The 23584-nt window shown below is 41.6% G+C and overlaps 2 protein-coding genes across 5 annotated transcripts in view; one reads left to right on the top strand and one right to left on the bottom strand.

Annotated features, from left to right (window-relative positions):
- LOC126470471 (oxygen-dependent coproporphyrinogen-III oxidase) overlaps positions 1-2291 on the bottom strand; it is a 90354-nt gene extending 88063 nt beyond the window's left edge. The window contains exon 1 of the mRNA XM_050098333.1: positions 2081-2291. Coding sequence (XP_049954290.1) covers positions 2081-2172 — 92 coding nt within the window. The 5' untranslated portion in view covers positions 2173-2291. The remainder of the gene's footprint in view (positions 1-2080) is intronic.
- A 231-nt stretch (positions 2292-2522) lies between these two features.
- Positions 2523-23584, top strand: part of LOC126470469 (syntaxin-binding protein 5) — a 1027167-nt gene continuing 1006105 nt past the window's right edge. For all 4 annotated transcript variants that reach the window (XR_007586213.1, XM_050098331.1, XM_050098330.1 and 1 more), the window contains exon 1: positions 2523-2730. Coding sequence is in view for 3 of the 4 variants with exons in the window: in XM_050098331.1 (XP_049954288.1) it covers positions 2611-2730 (120 nt within the window). In the remaining variant the exon portion in view is untranslated. The remainder of the gene's footprint in view (positions 2731-23584) is intronic.

Genomic DNA, 23584 nt, shown 5'->3' with positions numbered 1-23584 from the left:
TTTCTCCATTACGACAACAGTTGCACTGCCAGTGCTGCCACCTGCATTCTGTGAGTGGTTATTGCACGTTGATGCTGAACATAGGTGGTGGTCACATTAATGTGACAGGACTGTGTAGCTGATGTATTGGACAGACGATAAAGTTTCTGCACAATAAATGGAACATGATAGCTCAGCTAACAAACTTTCATTTTTCTTCAGAGCACATATAGACACATGCAACTGTACAAGAGTTTGGCATTGCAGCCCAACTAGGAAGTCTATTAGGAACGGAATGTAGTTATAGGGAAAGAAACAGAATATAAATGAGCTCTGGAAATGATATATATATATATATATATATATATATATATATATATGACATTTAAATGTTATATGGAATTTTGAAAGCAAATTCTCACTAGAGAGTTGATGTCCTTCCACAGTATGTCTTTGTAACACACAAATCTAGGGTGTACACTAGATATTACAATTAATAATATTAATTAAAGGTGGTCTCCTCTGCAGATAAATTTATTCATCTTTTTAGAACAGTATAAATTTACAATAGGAGTTCTCCAACTAACTAAACAGGTATCATCCTTTCATTTCACTCTTGGCATTTATTTCCTACCCTGCTACATTTGATTAATATTTCTAATATTATGAATAGTCAAAATAAATGTTCTTGGAGGTAATCAGTTTATTATGTATTTCTCTCTCTCTCTCTCTCTCTCTCTCTCTCTCTCTCTCTCTCTCTCTCTCTCTCTCTCTCTCTCACGTGCGCGCCACCCTTCTGCCTAAACATCACACACAAACCACACTCTATACATTACGCATCAATCACATTGATGTTACACTTCAAACCTCCTCATGCAGTGGAAGAAAGGTTAGTGTTTAATGTTTATCTGACAATAAGATATAGAGAGACAAAGTACAAGCTCAGATCAGGGAAGAAAACAGGCAATCTCTTTCTCAAAAGAAAGATCTTGGAATATTCATAAATGATTTAGGAAAACCTAAATGTAGATTGCCTTACATGGATTTGAGTGTTTTCCCAGTGTCTTAAGTATGTCAAGCTGTGTTACAAAGCACATCAAATCATTTCATTCTCTCACCACCACCTTAATATGTCTTGCTGTCAACCAGGAAGATGGAGATTTAAATGGGTGTATGAAGAGAAAATATTTCTGATACAACAAACAAATCAAACTCTGTTAATGTGACACTCATAAGGCATTTATTGTAGTTAGGTACTTACGAAAGTGTGTGTCAGGCATACAAGGGGAGAGGGGGGTGGGAGGGGGGGAGGGGGAGGGGGAGGGGGAGGGGGAGGGGGAGGGGGAGGGGGAGGGGGAGGGAGAGAGAGAGAGAGAGAGAGAGAGAGAAATGGTAGTAGTGGTGGTGGTGGTAGTAGTAGTAGTAGTAGTAGTAGTAGTAGTACAGAGTGGTAAGCCTCAAATCACTTTTACATTCGTTTGTCCTTTTTCTGCTATCCAAGTTAGTTATCCTACAAATAAATTAGGTTATATCTATTTATAACACGATGCAAAATAATTTTAACATAATGTTTATTATATTTTTCCTGAAAATCTTTTGTACGGATAAGAATAAATCATTACAGATCCTAGGGTTCATAATCTTCAGTACCAGAGACGATTCGATTCCTGTTAAAAGGAGTTAAAATAACTCAATGCACAAATTTCTGAATGTGAACTGATTTTATCAGCTATTCCAATTTTAAAGCAAACTCTGTGTTTTACACGCAAACAAAAATGCAATAGATAGTGGTGTTATGAAGAGCCATGATTAGATTTTGCAGGCGTACATGATGATTTTTTTTTATAAAAACGTCTAACTGTCATATGCTTGTGCACTCGCCAATGACGCACTGTATGAAATGTGATACGACAAATGTTTTGCATGACAAATCCTTTTGTCCTACGCTGACCTCTCTAATTGAGGTCAGGAAAACGCTTCTCCAATTCCAGTACCCCTTTATAGCCAGAAATTTACATAAACTTTTTGCTGAATCATCCTGACGCGACACCACGGAATAGAAACATAACCACACGTGGTTGCAAACAGGTGTTCTACTAACCTGTAAGACTTCTTTTTGCCTGTGGCAGCCTCTCTAAACACTGACAGCGAACTGAAGCTTTTCAGTTTATTAAGCCATGTTCTGACAGACATTTCTGGTTTGTGGAACTGTCTTCTTCTTTTTGAAAAGAACTACTTCTAACTTCCTGTAAACAAGCTAATCTGTCAGCTGATACCGGCAGAGGAAGTCGGTTTGTATTGATCTTGATAAGCAAAACCGCATTGCCGCGCATCAAAACAATATCTGCAGTTACTGTATTTAGGATTATCTTCAGTAAAAATAATTAATACACAATTAAATATTGTACTAAGCTCTTTGTAGTACTAAAATTAACTCACTGTTGAATACGTAAGACTGTAGCCGACTATCATAGTACGTTTTGCCAACTCCCCGGGATTACCCAGCGTTCCTCGCTGCAGTCATATTTGCGACTAGCAGACGAGTTTCGTATTGTGGAATGTGGTGACGGGCCGGCAGTAGCTATGAAGCTGCGCTAATTAAATGGGGATCTGTGACTCTGTGTTTTCGAAATGAAGAAGTTCACCTTCAAGGGCGTGTTGGATGGATTTCGGTCGTCAGTTAGCCAGCAGACTAGAGCTGACCAAGAAATTGTGGAAACACTACGACCTGATAATTTTCAAGTTGCAAAGGTAACTGTATGACTGCCGTGGCGCGCCATGTTTATATGTCATTGCAGTATGGTTAGGTTGACATTTGAAAAGTAAACACTAATTATAATAATCATTGAAAAGCTGGAAAAAGGGCACGTGTTAATTAAGTATATTACTGACGCTTTGAAACCACTGTCTTATAGTGCTGTCAATCTTTATTCTGCATTATCTGTCTGTAGTCTGGAACATGCTTCACATGTCTCATGAATTTTAAAATCACATGGTGCGCGATACATGCTATTGAATTCATCTGCCGCAACAGGTTCTAGATAGTGTTAAATTATTGCATGTGTCACATTTCTCCTTGTATTTAGATGAGTGTCATAGTAATGTCGCCAACAATGCAAAAATTGTCCGCCAAAAGCAATTTGGCACAGTTTCGATTCACTATATCCATTATTGAATGTGGTTGCGCTGATGTTTTGATAACTTTTGCTAGACATGGTGTCACTTTATGCATATCTGTAAACAATTTGTTTTTGTATACTCTCATTATAATTTTGCTACAGGAAAAATGGGCTTCAGCTTATTCCATGGACTTCAGAATTAACTATTAACGACCAAAAGTTACTTTGATGCCACATACAATAACCTACGTTGACCGTACGCCACCTGAACGAGCGTACGCGCCAAAGCATTGTTTATGTGAAAACCATTATTAGCTGTGTCAGCAGTACCTATGGGTTGATCAAGGTTTTTCTTTTTCCAGGGCCGAGGCAGGAAAACTCTATAGTTTTTCACGGTTGCGCCAACGAACAGTAACTGCTTTTAAAAATCTCTTTCAATATAATAACTATGTTCGAAGTATGAAATTAAGTTTGCTGCTAAGCATACTGTCATGGTAAGGTCAAAAAAATGTGCAAGTTAATGCCATCGTAATTAGGAAACTCCCACGCAAACTTAGCTACTAATGATACAATCTTTTTGTAATTCATTTTCCAAAAATTCATTATCACGTAAGTGTGGCTCATCGCTTGCAGTTATTGTTGTGATAAATCCAGATTCATAATTAGCGTCAGCCTCAGATCGCTCGAAATGATGATAAAAGAAGCCCGGTGCTTTTAACATTGGTAGAAGAATAATGCAACTAAACTTTGGTTGCATACGACCATTTATGTCCTGGAAAATCATTGACAACTTTGAGGATACTTTTTTATCAAGATTTTATTACTGTAAATACTACTAAACTGTGAAATGAATAAGGATCGGTGTTCTTTGCGGAGGTATACTTTTTTTCGGAATTTGTTCTTTCAAGCAATAAAATCTAGAGTGATCATTCTTTTTTACCGTCCAGGGAGACTGCCGTGGAAGCACCATTCGCCAAACTTAGAAAAAAGAAGAAATATGATACCAATAACCGCTGGATGAAGTATATTCGCGCTTTAGATCGGTTCTTGACCTAATGGAAAATAAGACATGAAAAAATCTTACCCATTGGTACTTTCAGTTGCATACAGGATTACTTATGGGCTAGACACGAAGAATGTAGACGGGTGATCTTCATCAAACAAACGGTATCCATTGAAAGGGAATAAACAAGAACACAGAGAAAATGAGATAAGATCGGCAATGAACGTCACAGGTTTTGGATGATCCGAAGCGTGCTACAAATAGATGCATTGACAATGTCACAATAGTCGAAAATTAGTACAATAATGAGATGATAAATTCTGTTAATCGTAAACAGAAATACTGCTTGTGCTACATGATCAACTGCACACAATACGATTTTACGAAGACTCAGATGATTCTTTCGATGGAAACCATACTCTACTTGTTGTCTCATTAGTGTTGCTTATGAATGTATTGTCGTGAGTATGTGGATCGCGAGATGGTAATAAGACGCGTTGGAGACTGCAGAAATGTCTCTTGGAGCAATTAGAGAATTTTTCGAAATGTGTGCAGCGCCTCCCTCGATTCGATTGCTTTGTTCTGGTTACAATCAGGGTGCCGATATTGACACTAAGAGATGTATTGACTGTGCATGGAACATTTACTTGAGCCCATGCACCATCATCCAAAGTAAAGTGAATCGTCATCAGAAAGGAAAATCTCTCTCTCTCTCTCTCTCTCTCTCTCTCTCTCTGTGTGTGTGTGTGTGTGTGTGTGTGTGTGTGTGTGTGTGTGTGTGTGTGTGTGTGTGTGTGTGTTTTTCTTCGGAAAATAGTTTTCCATGCGATCAAATTGTTACTTCTGTTGCAGAGCTGCGTCATTATATGATCGGTGTGTTAAGATTTTCTTATGGAGCTAGTTTCCTTAAGACACTTTCAGAGATCGGTTCCGGTTCAGTCCGGTTACCGAATAAATCACGTTTGGCATGCTGTGACAGTCGACGCAGAAGATGACAGACCCCAGTCCCATGCGGTGACTATGCAAGCGAGTCTCCAAGTATTTTCAAAAGCTACAGAATTCCCTGTGTCAATTAATTGGGTATCAAACCAGGTGGTAGGATTCCTGCTTATAGTACTATCGCGTGTTTTAAATTTCCAAATTATGTCAAAGCCACATTCACTTCCGGCAAGCATTGCAGTTTCAACGAAAGAAATACTAAGGTTAAGTTTCCGGATGACAAAGACCTAAGGGATTAATCACAAACTCAGATCTCACGCGATTGGGTAGGAAATCTGCTATAGACTTTCCAAAAGAACTATTCTGATGATTCGCATGGAGTTAGAGAAACCGCGAAAAACTGTATCTGAATAACCAGACGGAGATTTAAACGTTTGCATATCCTGAAAGCGACTCCAGAGGTATAATAACTGTTTTACTTCACTTGGGCGTTGTAATATGGATTCAGAGTTAAGGTAAAATTAGAATTACTAATGCAAGAATTTGGCCAACGTAAGGAGTGCGATACTCCCTGACGGTGGGATGAAGTGGAAACCATTTCGTATATGTCCTTCGAACAAAGCAGTTGACAAAACTGTTGACGAGGTATGTGGATGGTGCATCGCTGGGAACGGCTGTTGGTAGTAAAGCAATCTTTTGGAGACGAGAAGTGAATATGTCCATATCAGATGGTTGTCCTGGAAGTTGTCGACCATAGTATCGTTGAAGAGATACTGAGTTTCGCTGGTTTTATACGCTGTGAACCACGAAAGATATTATTGTATGATTCGGAAACGCCATGTTGCCTTAGACGTTACGCAATACTTTTCACCTTTCGACATTAACCGTTTGCTTCGCGACGGTGAAGGATGAGCTGGAGATATCATATTTAGCTTTCACTTGAAAAACGAAACCTCGCCTAATGGTCCGAACCGAGAGTTGGTTTGTCCACTAGAGTAAGAAGCGGGCGCAGTGTATGAAGAACGAATGTCTAAATACAGCTCGTAGAAAACTTGGAATGCTTAACTGACCTGTTTGAATGTTGAAACATATGTATTTCACGAGATGACACTTCTCTTCGTACACTACATTCTACGATTTGTTTTAAATAAATAAAGACGGAAAGCCAATCCACACTACTATTGCCGTAACTGACGTACAGCAAGTGCGTAGAGTTCTGCAGCATCCACCATTCGCAATGTTCCTACCATCAGAATCGAAGGAAAAAAGTTTACGCTAATCCTTATATTTGTAGATGTAAAGTAAAGTCGTTCCTCGAGGTACACCTATTCTGTTTTTCGGGAATTCCTCGCTGTGTCTCATGTCATATAGATGTGTAGACCGCCCGAACATCTTGCGTAAAAGTTGCTACTCATAGTTTACTCTATATACGTGGTGCAAGTACGGTCTCATTTCATATGCATGTTTCATTACGACGGTTACCCGGATCCCCACGTGCAAATTACACCATGCAGATGATGGAAAAGGTGTGCACCAATGACCACCTTCATCGGTAAGATGAAAAATCAGAACGAGGCAATCGAATCGACGAAGTCGTCGTACATATTTCGGAAATTTTCAAACTGCTACAAGATACACACTTCTGGTGCCTCCAATGCGGTCTTATTACCATCTCGCGATCCAGATACTCACGACAATCTATTCATAAGCAACACTAATACAATATGAGACGAAAGAACAAGTAGGCTGCTACTTCGACAGGAAAACACGTTCCGCCAGAAACGACAATGTTTTCCTCTCTGAATAGTGATCTATTTACTAGCGGTTTTGACACAAACTCCCGCGAATTACTTCTGAGGAGGTGTAATTACACTTCCATACTTTTCTCACTATTCTCAAAAAAGACATAGACAGCAAGAGTGCTAATGTTATATACTCTCTAAATTCTTGCTCAAAAACTCGCCTATTTCTATATGAACGAAATTTCTATACGCAGTGATTAAGCCACTCGGCTAGCATTCGAGAATTCTCCGTCCAGTTCTCCAGATTTAGGTGTTTTATAGTTTCCCTAAATCGCTTAGGGCAAATGTCTGGGTGGTTCTTTCCTAACGGACATGGCTGATTGCCTTCCTCAATCCTAGAGCGTGTGATCCGCGTTTAATGAACTCCTCGTCGACGGGATGTTAAACCCTAATCTCCCTTCCTTCGTTCGTTCTAGATTTATGATCTTATAATATTCTGGGCCCTCTCCCCTGAAGTTGTGCTATGAATTTCTGCACCAACTCGTCATCAACGATTTTATCCGAATTTCTGATATGTGCAGGACTTGACCAGAAGTGGAAGCTCCAGATGGCCTAGCGTTTAGGGAAAACAAAATCAAAATAAAATTGGCGCAGATGGAGCGAGGTTCAAACTGGTTCAAATGGCTCTGAGCACTATGGGACTTAACTGCTGAGATCATCAGTCCCCTGGAACTTAGAACTACTTAAAGCTAACTAACCTAAGGACATCACACACATCCATGCCCGAGGCAGGATTCGAACCTGCGGCCGTAGCGGTGGCGCGGTTCCAGACTTAGCGCCTAGAACCGCTCGGCCACTCCGGCCGGCGATGGAGCGAGGCATGAGCCTTATGTGTTAGCATACTTCCCATTTCCTAGGCAGCGGTTGGCGCAGCGAATCGGGTAAGAACGGCAATCCAAAGGTAATGGGATCAAGTCCCTTTGGGGAAACGTTCGTAATTTTATTTTACTTACTCTGCAAATAAAGCGAATAATGCTCAGTATTTTGTATGTATTAAAATTTTCATAAAAGGCTTGAGAAGGATAAGCAAAGAAAAATTTTGGTGGATGAGCATTTGGCAAAATATAGGAATGTCATCTTTACTTCATCAAAATCTTGAAAACTCGGAACAACCTCGTGCAGAAATTTTGACTTATGTGATGAAGCCTTATGTGCAGCTGAACAGATTTCTTCAGCTGACTGACTCGTGGGGGTTAGAATCAAATCGACAATTTCATGACGAAATTTTTCAAACTGACAAAGAATTGCCATCATGCAGCAATAAACAGATGCCCTCCCAAAGGCACGCGCTAGTGCGCCTCTGCGATGCCTTTTTTTATCTTCAGGTATAGAATTAGATCAAAAAGCTTCACAAGTGCTTTTATCTCATCGAGAGCGAAAAAGAAATCACATCCTGAGAAGACTGCCTCAAAATACATTCCACTGCCAATATTAGCAGAAATGATGCATTACGCACGGTTCACGGCTACAGTATTCGATGAGGGAGAGAGAACCTTTTATGAGTGTAAACAGTTTATTTTTCTATAGAACCTTCGAAATCACCATGTAATTGTAAAAATGCTGCGTTTGTAATGTGTGCAAGATGTCAACAAAGTTACTACTAAACCTTTTTTATGATTATCATCCCAAGACGCCTAAATCAACTGTAAAATAATGAAAATGACTAATTTTATATATGAAGTTCTCATGTACGCCTTAGTCAATTTCTGGAAATGTATTTGCAATCCCAAATTTTCGTTGTCGTTTCCTTTTATCTCTTACAGAAAAGATTATTGAAAATAAAGTGTGTCCGCATAGAGGCTCAACCCTATGACCGTCGCATTTCCATTCTTTACTCTTTGCATTGCGTCACCCGCTACTTGTAAACATAAATGGCTTACGCCTCGCCCTGCTCGGGCCAAAATGTTTTTCAAAACGATCCGCCATCCGGAGCATCCTTTTGTATCACTTTCATTTCTGGCCAACCCCTACGTATACCGTAAATCTGAACGAAATCGCTGATGAGTAGGCGCGGTCCCCTTCTTAGTACCTCCCGTGACTGTTGGTCTTCATTTTTCTGAATGTCTTCAAATGACAGCCGGGTTGATTCTGTATAATACCATACCTGATTCCGCCGCTGTCTCTAGTCAGCTATCGCACATTGGTGGTCACTGTCGACAAACGTGAAGCCCGCGAAGTAGTTGCCTCACTCTCAGGAGGATCCGACTAAGGATCTACATCGAGGCACGCCACGGTTTCGCTGAGCCACATCCAGTGAAACTCGGTATAGTTCCTTCAACAAATTTACAGCCGATTTTCTTCATCATTAGTCAACGAGATCAGCGCTATAGCTTTAATAATCTGTATATCGACAGGAAACTACTCCTAAACGTTGATTCATTCTGTGTGAACCAGCCTCGATGTACAGCATACAACAGTTGCCACAGTGTGCAGGCATGGGCAGACTTTGGTGAGCCGCGGGCCTGGTTCGCATACTTAAGTTCGAAGGCATTTTCGTCACGACACGACAGCAGTGCTCCTAGTGCATAAAGTGAAAAACTGAAGCGTTGGGGTAGCGCACTGATGTGAATGGCACTCTTTTTCCCGGCACGCAATGCCTCAAAACTTGTGTTTTTGAGAAAATGTTCATTTAAGGTTCAGACGGAATTTCTTCTGCAGGCCGGATTGAAACCAAATGCGGGCCACCAGTGGCCCATCCGGATTGTATACTACATTGACTACGCTCGTAATTACTTGAATACTTACGTGAAAGACTGCTTGACTGGGAACAAAGATACGGTGCTCTGTACACGCATGACAAATGTAATAATTTTTTAACACGTTCAAAGCAAAAATATTGAAGTTTCAAGTATACCAACCGTCAATGTGTAGCTCCCAGTCAGAACGAATAAAATGTTACTTATTCGTTGTTTTGGGGTGCCTACATCTACAGTAGATAATGAAAAGCATAATTCCACAAGGAAAAATTCTGGCAAATGGAGTTAATGTTAAAGTAAATTGAATAGCTCTCCGCTTCTGTTGTGAATTAATTGGCCGCTGCTGAGTGAATCTTCGAAACTCTGAGGGCAATCATAAAAAAAGCGATACTATGCTTAGCGTTACGGCGCAGTTATTACAGGTAAACTGTAGTCGTAAACACCTTAATTGGACACATGCAGTTGTTCACCCGTTCAGTATCTGCAGCAGATCAAGTAACTTCCAACTACGGAATGTTTCAGAAATTGGTAATGTACTGTCGTCTTTATAATCTGCAACTTCAGCGGATACTCGAGATCACAAAGGTCACGATGTGAATGGTACCCACGTCTCCTGTAAATCACCGTTTCCCCTCCCCGAACATTGTCGCTTTCCATTTTGAAAATGAACAATTTTATAAATAAGCGCTGAGATCTTGAGGCAATCGAGTAGAAAATTGTTTACAATAAGAGTTACATGAAATTTTGTAATTTGGTAGCGCTGAAAAAAAAGTAATCTTCGAATTAAGATTAGCTCATAATCGTGGTCAAGTTACATGGTTTGAGGATAAGGGGCGGAAGCCTAAGAAATGCTGTCTCCTTTTTCCGTGATACGTACTTTCCGTGCTATTGGTTTGGTTTCTTCGTTGCAGGTATGTCTGACGACTATTTGAACACACGTTATTTCATTAGTACTTGCACCGTTAACTACGTCTTGGTTACACCGGTGGAAAAAGGATAAAAGCTCTTTAATGTGAAAACAGCCACTCCAATATCTAAGTACTGCTAAAACAGGATTGGCAGAAAGTCACTAAAAGTGTTTCGGAAATGCAACGATGTCTCCGTTAAAGGCTGTATACTTGAACTATGAAGGTAGATTCAGCAAATATTTTAGAGAAATCGCAGAAACATCTTCTAATGGAATCAGTGCTTAATGAAAAAATTCTGTTTTGTGGAAATTTCTGTTTCAAAATCGAACGAGTAACTATATGGAAAGTGCTAGAGTTCAGTACGTTCTGAAATCTTGTCAGCATTCCACCGAAATTAATAAATGATTGCTGAAGTTTCCGTAGATGCTAACATCTTGAATCAGCGAAATTAGTTTCTTTCGTCGAAAGTAATCTTTCGTACCGACAGCGATACGTGATACGTCAGGCAAGTGCATGCTTGTAGTCGGATCGGAATTTGTCATAGCGTAAAGAACAGCATGGACGGCGTGATTATAGTTACACGAGGAAATGGCGTGAAGTAGAAATTACCTGGTTTTCAAATTGCTCTGCAACGAGAACAGACCGAAGTCGGTTATGTTCAGAGTGCCTTGCACTGGTGTTCTGTTTAAGTCAGTCATATCAGGTGTCCACCTTACACCTACTTTCTCACTCTCCAACGCCGGATATTTTATTGTTAAATAAGATTTTAACAACTAGTTCGCATCCAGTGCGTTCTACCAATATCGTTCTAATGTTCTTAGATGATGTGGAACCTAATGGTGCAGTCTAATGTATCCATCGATTACATTCTGATATACTCAATAACAGCACATTGAAAATCTTTCGATGCCCGAAACGTGACTCAAAGCCACCAGCTTGTTTTTACGAGGCAGCAGCAATGCAACCCCTAGACAAGCAGCCTCCATGTGATGCATTCTTACAGAAATTAAGTTACATAACTTCAGAGCTTTCAGAGAAATTCTTCGGTTTAAACATACTGATTCTTTACCGCTTTTACAGAATTGTTCCCGACTAAGTAGTGTTAGCACTCTGCATGACGAGTAAAATATGACGCGTTTATTTTCATGAGGATCGGCCTTCAGATCAATTTCTTGATTTAATGTTTCCGCGAATCACATCAAACGATTACTGGATTGGCCGCTTGAATGACCCGAGGCCAGTCCTTTTCTCGTATGTTCCAAAACGTTAACGGAATTACCTATGTGAGATGCTACGATTACTCAAACGGTAGGAGGAAACATGGTAGTAAAAATCCTCAGTGAAACTTCCTGGCAGATTAAAACTGTGTGCCCGACCGAGACTCGAACTCGGGACCTTTGCCTTTCGCGGGCAAGTGCTCTACCATCTGAGCTACCGAAGCACGACTCACGCCCGGTACTCACAGCTTTACTTCTGCCAGTATCTCGTCTCCTACCTTCCAAACTTTACAGAAGCTCTCCTGCTAACCTTGCAGAACTAGCACTCCTGAAAGAAAGGATATAGCGGAGACATGACTTAGCCACAGCCTGGGGGATGTTTCCAGAATGAGATTTTTCACTCTGCAGCGGAGTGTGCGCTGATATGAAACTTCTGCAAGGTTCGCAGGAGAGCTTCTGTAAAGTTTGGAAGGTAGGAGACGAGATACTGGCAGAAGTAAAGCTGTGAGTACCGGGCGTGAGTCGTGCTTCGGTAGCTCAGATGGTAGAGCACTTGCCCGCGAAAGGCAAAGGTCCCGAGTTCGAGTCTCGGTCGGGCACACAGTTTTAATCTGCCAGGAAGTTTCATATCAGCGCACACTCTGCTGCAGAGTGAAAATCTCATTCTGGAAAAATCCTCAGTGCTGAAATACTTCCACATCCACAGGAATACTCTGCAATTCACACTGAAACGCTTGTCAGAGGGTTCTTCGAACAACCTTAAAACTGTTTGTCTAACATTCCACACTCTAATAGCACGTGGGAAAAATGAACACTTAACTTCTGACGATTGGGGACAGTAGTGTGGTTGTTGTAAAAACAGTGATTGTAGGCATCGACAATCCTTTCCATCTCGTGTAGACGATGGGGGTGGAGCGCTATATTAGTCGGAGCAGATGAAAACTGTTCATTTACCAGAACGATGCCTGATCCCACGGGCAAGATCCATCTGGCGCCCTATTTGTATGACCTCATTACGACCTCACATTTTAGATGGTCATGTGTTGTATCCAGTGAGTGAGGCTTCGTACCATTGGATCGGAAACTGGCTGAGACGGACACAGGTGACAGGTCATCCTTGATGTGAATTTTACATTAATTTACACTAATGAAACAGATATTATGACCTCCTGCTTGGTAGCGGGATGGTTCACTCTCGGAACACAATACAGCGGCGATTCTCCACGGCATGGTTTCGATAAGTTCTTGGTAGGTTTCCTGAGGTATTGGCATCAAAAGTCTACGCACAGGTCACGCAATTCGTGTAAACTGAGACGATGGTTAGTTGGCTGTGATCTGGCGCCAAATAGCTTCTCAGACGTGCCCCATTGGATTCAGATCAGACGAATTTGGTGGCCAAAGCGCCAGCGTAGGTTCGCTGTTACGCTTCTCAAACCACTGGTAAAAAGATACTGGCCTCGTGACACGGAAAATTGCCATGCTGGAAGATGGCATAACCATTGGGATGGCATCAGACATGGAGGGATGCAGGAACTCTGCAATAAATTTCACGTAATCCACAGCTGTCATGGCACTTCAGACTACTACCACAGGTCCCATGAAAGCCCAAATGAATGTTCCACATAGCATAATACTGTCACCACCGATCTACGTATGTGGCACGCCGCGTTTTTCGAACAGTCGTTCACCTGGATGACGGTGTAGCTGGACACGACCATCGGTCTGGTGTAACAAGAAACGTGATTCATCCAGTCAGATGACACGTCTCCATTGATCCACGGTCCAATCTCGATGACTTAGTGCCCACTGGAAAAGTAGTTGGCGATGTCGTTGGGTTAACTTGGAAACACGTGTGTGTCGTCTTCTGTGGAGCCTTACGTTCAACGGTTGGCGCCGAAAGATGTCGCCTGAATCACTTGGGCCTGCACCAACCTTGTACTCTGTCGCCAGGTCAGCCACAGATAGCCACTATCCCACATTACTGAGCAGGCAAAGCCTCCGATCTCCACGTTCTGTGATGAGGGGTTGACATCCAACACCAAATCGCATATCCGTAATTGCGCTGTCCAATGATTTCCCATATTTGCCAACAGCCGACAAGCTGCTCCGTTTCCCCACTGCCGGGTCATCACAATCTGGTCTTCGTCAATCTGACCTTTATCTTAGAAGGAGAGCCACTAATTATACAGCTCCCATATTCAGACTTTCTTTCCATTTCAAGGAAAGAAGCATACCTGCGGTGGTAACAGCAGACGTAAATATGCTACAAAAAAGAGATGCGCCATGTCAACAAAGTCGCACAACCAGTACAATTTTGTGAGGTGTTACGTGACCTCAATTATGTCAAAACGCATCCGTGCAAGACTCTTCGGAATGCAGATCCGAACCATCTCATAACCTGTACACTAGTAATGCTCTATAGCACATACAGTGTTGGAAAAGCTAGTGAGAAAACGTGGATTTTTCTCGCGGTGGGTAGGGTTCGTAATGTTTTTATCTAATCAGTGTTTTTCACTTGCAATGGGAAAGGCCGAGCGTAACGGGAGATAAATCCATGCACACACTTCTTATGGTGTAATGGTTTCGGTGAGAAGGGTCGTGTATAATCTGCACACAAACACACAGATTTATTTTTCTGTGTGAAATGCTTATTATTGTAATAACAATCCACCGGAGCAGATTTCGTGTAGTTTATTTTTAATTTACATAAAAAACAGTCATCTAGGATTATTATTAGAGTAGTATGCACTTCGCACAATATGTTGAGGCTGAAGAATAGTATATTGTTTCTGTGGTTACTCTGAATTATTTTAGGCGATTGTAGGGGTGGTTCCGTTGAACGAGACTAGGTCGATTTCCTTCCCCCATTCTTATGATACCAACTTATACATAGCCACTAATGAGGTTGATCCCCAATCTTCCCACCTCTTTTTCTCCAGCTGAGCTAGCGTTCTGCCGCCAATAAGCGACGTCGACGATATATCGAGGCCACCGTTTCTTTCTATCAAGCTGCCCCACAGCTAGTGACATAGTCTAGGAGGAGACCATATTAATTTAGTTTGTAAATGGCCTACATGTATTATACATTGTTCCAGGTGTTAAAAAAGTGAAAATATTTCTAGTTCGAAAACCAACTAGTAAAGTAATGTTAAATATTATTGTAAATAAGTAGTGTACTTGGAAGCGTCAGCAATCGAACCCCCGTAAACTTTTGGATTTCTACTGTTCTCTTCTGCCGCTGTTGTCTTCATCTGTAATCTGTTGTGCTTATCTTCTTCCTTTACGATTTTCCAGTCCGTACATTTTTCTGTGAAGTCGGTACATACTCGTCTCGTGCACATATCATGCGACTCTGCATACAGTTGTTATACTGAATTGTTTGTTCATTAGAATAAGGTGTTTCAGTGTTTCGTTCTGAAGCCTCTGTATTTGTTTTACCAAGCATGCTCCTATCTATCTTCACTTCAGATACTTGGATTCTGTTCTCACCTTAAGAAGGTATTGCGTCATGTGTCGTTAATGATCTAAAATACGTCAGCAAACTTCTTAGTATGATAGTACATCTTTAAGCGTAGTCGGATGCTGAAGTGTGCTGTACAGGAAATCTGTACCGTCGAGATATTTTTAAGCAGTTTTGACAAAATGTGCAAAATAGTACTTTATAATTTTGTTCATTATGTATCAAACAACGCGTCATTTCAAATTTTCGGAGCAATAATACGGACGTTTACATTTCAGGAGGTATGGATTCGAGTCCCGGTCCAGTACAATTTCAGTCTCTATGGAGGGGCCAGTTTGTCAAACATTCTAGGAAGTTGCACATCTGAGAGAGACAGCAGCGTAGCGATTTACAGAAATGCAGTTTTTTAACTGCGATGTACTAAGCAGTGGGCGATGACGCTTGTTTGTTTGCAGCGCCAACTGTGTGGCACAGCCCGCCTGCCAGACTAGAGCGGCGTGCCCGCCTAACGAAACAACGATAACTTATCTTGAGCCGTAAGCCTGCACAAACGCTATTCTGGCGCACTCTCCGGCATCGCCTCCACGTGCCACGCATTTCAATGGCCCGCTGTTCCAAACTGCATCTAAGCCCGATGCAAACCTTTCGCCATTTGCGTGAATAATTCCCGCGGACCAGCTCTGTAGTAGCGACCCGTTATTAAAAGTTTCCCCTCCCGATATTAATTTATTCGTACGGCCCTCACTGATTTGTTGGAGGGTGGCGGAGGCAGCCGCACAAAAAAAAGTGATGGGCTTGTGCATACTGATGTGGAAAGGGAGAGCTCCACGTCCACTGGCAGCCAGTATGTAATTTTTCTGCGTTTTGTGCCACGTCGTGCACACCACTGGCTGCAGGGAAGCGCTTGCTACTACTGTGCGGTCGCTTTAGTAATAAGATAATTAGCAAGCAGCCGTTACACAGCAGTGCGCAAGCGTCAATTTGTTTTAACAAATCTTTTCCTCCACGACACTTCCTTCGTTTGAAGTGAACGTTTTCTTTTTCTGTGATTAGCTAATTTCATAATTTCACCCCCTTCGATATAACCAAGTGATGAGGTGGCAAGAACGGCAACAAAAGTTACGCCCATGTTAAAGTAAACAAGAAATAATTGGAAAAAAAGCTCCAGTTACTTACATCACTTAGTGAAGTTTCATATGTAGAACGAAAAAGGTGCAACAAATATGCGGATCTAGTTACTGTACCAGCATACAAAACACATTAAAAATGGTTAGAATATCTTTGGAAATAAAAGTAAACAACGTGGGCAGCGTCTTTTCAGCTACCCGTAGCTAAAAGTTCTTTTATTCTTTAGTCTCAGCTGCACGTTTTTTAATTGCATTACATGTTTCGATCTCTCTGGATCATCTTCAGATCTAAGTAGTTGTGTCAACATCCCGTCTTGTCTTTGTCAGAGCCCCATTACTCTGATACGGGGTTCTCGCGTAGACAGGACGGCTTGCTGACGCACCTACTTAGTCTGAAGATGCTCCAGAGAGATAAAATAGTTTATATGAATGCGTGGTGTTTGTTCTTTCGGATATGTCCGAAAGAACAGACACAACGCGGAATCCGCAGCTGTGATACATTATATGTAAACTGATGGTGGAGGGGGCTATCGATGTCAGCTGCATCGGGGCTTTATGTGGAATCGGCAGCGACGAGTGAAAATGAATGCTGGACCAGGATTTGAACCCAGGATCTCGTGCTTACTGGGCAGTTGCGTTAATCACCCGGACACTGTGTTTATCGCAACTGCGCGGACTATCTCAACACGCCTCTCGGCCGGCCCACACTCTCACCGAGCGCCAACTATCTGCAGTCCATGTCCATATGCTCCATGCTCGCTACTGTGAGAGTCCCGCAGATAATCAGACGTAATTGTGCATCCCGACTGGAGAAGGTGGATTCGATGCCCATCGAGGCGAATCGCGTATATGGATGTGTGTTATCTTTTTTTCCGGACGTCTGACCTCCTGCGGGAAAAAATGAAATGAAATGTCGTGTGGCTAGGGCCTCCTGTCGGGTAGACCGGTCGCCTGGTGCAAGAATTTTTAGGTGACGCCACTTAGGCGACTTGCGTGTCGATGGGAATGACATGATGATGATGATGATGATGATGATGATGATGATGATGATGATGATGATGTCAGCACAACACCCAGTCCCGGAGCGGAGAAAATCTCCGACCCAACCGGGAATCGAACCCGGGCCGCTGGGCATGACAGTCTGTCGCGCTGGCCACTTTTTACTTCTCTTAATTTTTTTCCGTGGTGTTCGTTGCGTTTGCTCTGGGCGCATGTCACATGACATGCGTTCAAGTTGATCGTTGATTCCTTTACTCAGTTTTATTATTATTATTATTATTATTACATTGGGCCACCACCTCTCTGACCAAACACGCTGAGCTACCGTGCCGACACAGCTATCTGGGCGGACTCCTGCGGGAATCTAACAACAGCGAGTATGGAGGATATGGACACGTTGCGCTCGGTGGGATATGTGTCGGCCGTGAGGCCTGCTGAGATGGTCCGCGCAGTTGCGATAAGCACTGTACGGGCAGCACATTAGTGAACACAAATGCCCAGTAAGCAGGAGATCCCGGGTTCGAATCCTGGTCCGGCACACATTTTCACTCGTCGCTGCAGATTCCGCATAAAGCCCCGACGCAGCTGACATCGATAATCCGTTCCCCTTCCTTTCCTTTCTCCCCTCTCCACCTTCAATTTGCATATAAGGTAAAATCATGACATGTATTTAATAATGCGTAATTCAGGCTGAAGAATAAATTAGACTCACTTTAAACTACCTGTAAGCCTTTGTTATTCTTATCACCAGGTCGTTTGATAATACAGGAAGGCGATAAATTATCTTGTAAATAAAAAGAAAAAAATTATTTAAAATAAAAAAAGCGTCAAGCAGAAAAATGACATTACTTTAAGAAGTGTAATTCGGCTGTGGATTCAATCATAAAAAGATTATTAGGAACAGGTACGTGAAAAGAAAGCAAATAATGTTGTCTTGGGTCTCGAGTGTGCGCTCTTAAGAAACATGCTGACAAGTGTAAGCCTTTGGCGGTCAGTGCTCTTAGCGACTGAGTTATCCACCGTGAATCACTGTTTCGTTAGTAGTCCATAGTTTCTCTTTGGAGTTAAATGAGTAGTGGCAGAGACGCGTTTGTGACTCGATTGTTTCGCCCCCTCGATAGGGTGTCCATTAGAATCGGAACGCAGGTCTGTTTCTGAGAGGATAAATCACTAACCCGTGTGTATTCCACCTCTGAAACTGCACTAAGAGTGGACTGTATTGTTTTCATATAACTTACATTAAGCAATAGGTGTGCCGGCCGGTGTGGCCGTGCGGTTAAAGGCGCTTCAGTCTGGAACCGCGTGACCGCTACGGTCGCAGGTTCGAACCCTGCCTGGGGCATGGATGTGTGTGATGTCCTTAGGTTAGTTAGGTTTAATTAGTTCTAAGTTCTAGGCGACTGATGACCTCAGAAGTTGAGTCGCATAGTGCTCAGAGCCATTTGAACCATTTTTTGAAGCAATAGGTGCAGTGTGAAGTTCAGTTTGAGAGATGATAGCATTATTCGCTCAGATCTTGAAGTAAAACTGCCATTTTTTAGTGATATAACGTGCGTTCTGAAATCATATGTATGCTTTTCGGAGAGAAGTTTTTCATGGCCTCCGAAGTCTTTCTCTGTATTTTTTCGTAATTCTAATCGCGAATCCGACTAAAATTACTTTTTGGTGACAGCAGTAAACAAAATGCAGAAGCTGGTGAAGCTATGAAGCTATAGTGAACTGTAAATTTTGATACAGGGTGACGCCGTGCAAGCAGTTATGTTTTCTCTTCTTATCGGCTATTATTTTGAATTGCAGTCAACACAGGCATCACTGCATTCTAGTCAGTGACAATGACATGCTTTGTGTCCTTACTCCCTGGCTTCGTTTTTTCACCGTCGTCCATATCTTTTGCATCCCCAAAGTCGCTTGTGCTCTCTAAATGTTTCTCTTTTTGGATAAACTTATCAGAAAAGTCTTCAGAGTAACGCATTTTTTATTTTGTCTTTATAGTGCCAACGCAGTAGACAATATCCACAAAACGTGAGGGTTTGGGACACTAAAAATCTACGGGCCACTCTTTTGAAAGTATGAACAGCAATGAAATTAAAGGAAACACCTGTCCTGTCTTCTCCAGTTCATGTAATGTACCAGCGTTTCACGAGGTCTTTCTGAGACACTTTGTAACTTTTAACTGCTTACTTATTTTATATTTGCGAGGTACATTTTGCGCTCATTAGTAATAGTTCCATATATATATATATATATAATGCTGCTGAGTGAGATATATATAATTTTGTATCTGACTTTATATACGGAACTTCCGTTCGTAATTTTCCTTGAGTTGGCAGTATTATTCCCTTGATTCCTCTAAAGTTCAGGTAGTTTTTTTGCAGGTTATTTCCACAAACCACTGCAAACAATAGTTTTCGCCTCTTCGGGTCGTATTTTGCGGTGTTCGAGGGAAACAACGAATGTTCGATTTCTTAGACTTTATTCCCTTGTTCATAGGGCCTGTTAAAGAGGATATTTTATGATGTGCCCTTACTTCCGTGTTGTCTTCTAAATTTTCACAGCGTTAATGATTATGGGATCATCAGCCTTTAATTTTTTAAGAATATCAAATTGCTTGAAAGTAGGAATTTTACGATTGGAGTACACACAACACCGTGTGGAAATGCAGCGATGACATAACAAAAGTATTAATTGACGAGATCGTATTAAGTAAACATCATTCGGCCCAGAAATAAGTATACTTTCAGGTATTACACGTTTCGGTTTAGGGAAAAGTTTAGTTGCAGTACATTGCGTGAAAAAAAAATGGTGTCTCTATGATCTCTTCTGTTTTCAGTGGCTATGTTGTAAAGTTGGTAACAGTAATTAGCGGACTCTTTTTGGTAAACAGTCCATTCCATACTCAATTTACAATGCTCATCCGTGTGAAATTGAAAGTGGTCGCAAATAAAATCTTTACTGCAAAAAAGATAGAGATAATTATTGTGGACTGGCTGTTCTTCTTACATCTGCTAAATGTTGGTATAAGCTCAGAACAACGGATTTCTTGGCATACGCCAAGCTGCGGTGTTTAGTTGTCACATAATGTTTTAATTTGTTTCACCGCAGATTTTGTGTCGCATATTAGACAGATACGAGTATAGTGGCACACGTGATTCTTCTGCGGTAAACGGGGAAGAAAGCGTTCCTGTCCTCTTACAGATATATACCGTATTGGAATACGTACGTGATGGTGCGAAGAAGGAGCAGGAGCTCCAATGTGATGCTGAATTGTCAGTGGTAGCTGACGAACACATGAAGCTAAACTCCAAGTCCAGATACTTCGATGTATTTATGTGTTACACTTTTTTTTTTTTTGAACTTCATTTTTAAGTCGGTACATACCTGTTGAAAGGCCTCGAAAAATATCGGGGAGGACGACGGCTCAAACGCGCGTCCGGCCATCCTGATTCAGGTTTTTCGTGATTCTCCTAAATCGCTTCAGGCAAATACCGGGATGGTTCCTTTGAAAGGGCACGTCAGACTGCCTTCCCTACTCCCCGAAACCAACCAGCCAGTAAAAAATATCCAGTGTCAAATAAAACTCTTGCCATTCGTTGAACACAGCGTTACATTGCTTCTTGGATTAATATTCGGTGAGGCCTTAGATCACATTTCTCCACTTCGTCTCCTTCGCCCTTACGTAGATCACATTTTAAAAGAAAACACTTTGGGAAGTGTATAATAGTTTTTCTTATTCCTCGGGCTACTTAGTGTGTATCAGTAAGTGAAGCGTCGCGTTGAAACTGTGCTAATCCACGTGGGAAATAGCAGCATCAGAACGAAGGCCTTGAAAGCAAGGCTCCAACTTAAAAGTAATTGTATATAAGGTGGAGCAGTGCAGTTGCATTAAAAACAATCATTCCCCTCAATATGAAACAAAACAATTTCCCCGGTATCTCTGATGAACCCACCTTCCTCTTATGTCACTGTAACAGGTTCTAAACTGGCATTGTCATCGTATTATCAAAGACAGGCTTTTTGAACGCCGTGTAACGTATTTCACAAGATGCAAGGAACTGTGAGCAGTTGAAGTACGTAATCGAAATGTACATAAAGAAGCTCTACTATAAAACTTTTCATAGAATTTTAATTGATTACCCGGGCATGAGGAATAGAAATTATGTTTTTAATTTAGAAACTCCACTTCATAACACAGGTAATAAAGAGAAATCGGTACCACAACTAAGAGAAATAGAAAACAAAACTCATGCTCTCATATGTAAGAGTATGTTAGACAAATAAAAGCTATTGTAAATAGCCTTTTTCTGGCCAGAAAAAGTAATTTATTTATCCCGCAATTTTTTACCCATGACGAAATCAGACCCGATTTGCTCGCGGACGACGACGATTCGTATTGTACACAAGACAGACGTGAGACGTTCTGTAATACTGTTCATCATGTAAGCTCTTTCTTTACGTAGAGAAGGTTTCAGTTCTTATTGAGGTCATTTATATGTGGTGACGCTAATCAGTTCTCGACACATCAAGCGTTTGTTTTGTCTGAGGAACTGTCAAATAGCAGTCTTCGTAGTTTAGAAGACTAGAGGATATCTGAATTAGGTAACTGAAGTAAAGCGCTATGTTGGATTGTACTGGACGGAAGTTCTTTACGTTGGTAACTTAGTAAGCTATTCGAAGAGAAACTTGAAATGTCTACTTTATTCATACGCATCGTACAAAATTGTCTCTTATTTATGATATTGCATAGTATAGTTACCCTTCCACGCTGTTGCCGAACGTAGTGAGTAATTTCGATCGATTCTAATAAAAAGACAATTCATGGAATGGGCTGCTGCGTGCGAAATTATAGAGCCGAGCAATTTGGAGAGTGGCCTGTAACGTGTATCGGGTATAACAGTTTGCAAGTGATTTCGCGATGATGGGCTCGCTGCAAACGCGAGTCCGTAACTGGAATTTAATTTAGCTTGTAACAGCGAGGCGTGTGCATGCAGGCGCCGGACCTCATTAGACTGGCCGCTTCCCAATATGGAATGTCGCCATCAACTTAACTTCTTCCGCCCTGCTGCAGACTCGCACTCGCTCTGCTCTTCAAGCGCCTATCCGCTAACGGCTTATGTCTAGTACCGACTGCCTGTTTTATTTCTCCTTTCGTTCTCAGTAGCTGCGTAGGCAAAATGCGTCGCTGATCTTTCAGAACAAACTGCTTTTATTTACTCCTGGGGGGGGGGGGGTGATGATCAGTGAGACATGCTTAACACCCGTCTGTTATCTCCTTTATTTATTTATGATCCGTTCCTGTATTTTTTTAATTAAATTGTACAGACAACTACATTCAGTGGCTTACAGGAACTAACTGATAATTTTAGAAATACCCTAGAAGCTGCACGATTCGCCAGTTAAGAAGATACAGTAGCTGACTTAGTTTTCACAGTGCTTGTTATCTGTTTGCTAAGAGATATCGTTTTCAGGCGCACTCCATTTTTCCGTTTTTAAGCCTGATCTGTGCTGACTGTTCGTAGAGTGTTCGTAGCAGTGTTGGAACAAGAATAAGACTCATACAGAGATGGTACCTTGCATACAACATTCCGTATGCACTGTCTTCATTGGTTGGATGTTGCGAAGATGTACGGAATTTGGAGGGATTAACGATTGAGGGAAGCGGTGGGTACTTCAGATCCGAACGAGGTCTCGCAATGGTTCAGGTATTGGCCTCATATTCGAGAACGGGGCGAGTTTAAATCCCTGTGCGGCCATCGAGTAGTTCCCCTAAAACGATTAAAGCAAATACCGGGACAGTCCCTTGGTGAAGGACACGGCCGATTTCATTTGCCTATCCCAGCTTGTGCTCACACACACATCTTTTTCTGAGCATCCTGTCATGCTAGCTGATGATGAGGTACGAAGGGTACATTGTATTTCTCTATCCCCCTCCCTTTCCTCATAAACCCTACGATTGTACCGTAACTATCATTTCGTGAGATAGATGTGGGAAGAAACAATATATTGTTGGCTTTTTCGTGGAAAGTGCACTTTCTTTTCTTTATACCAAAAGCATCTGTTGTAGCGTTTGTCGAGCCTCCTCGTGACTACTAACAAGGTCGTGATTAAACGCATCCTGTGTCTGGACTTACACTACATGTCTCAGATGTTAAATCACATAAGAGGAATCCAGGCCACAGTGTCCTGCCATTCATATCCTTGTCCAGTCAGAACTTGTGCTTCATCTCACGTGACACTGACGTCTAAGCTTCCTTTCTTCGAAACAGATTTATTTTGAATCTTTGGCTTTTTTATCTCGTGAATAAAAATTACGTTATATTTCTAGCAAATAAAAACGG

The sequence above is a fragment of the Schistocerca serialis genome, chromosome 3 (assembly GCF_023864345.2).
Source record: "Schistocerca serialis cubense isolate TAMUIC-IGC-003099 chromosome 3, iqSchSeri2.2, whole genome shotgun sequence".
In the NCBI taxonomy this organism is placed as follows: domain Eukaryota; kingdom Metazoa; phylum Arthropoda; class Insecta; order Orthoptera; family Acrididae; genus Schistocerca; species Schistocerca serialis.
Note: the sequence above shows the minus strand (reverse complement) of the source record. Positions and strands in the feature narration are given on the sequence as shown.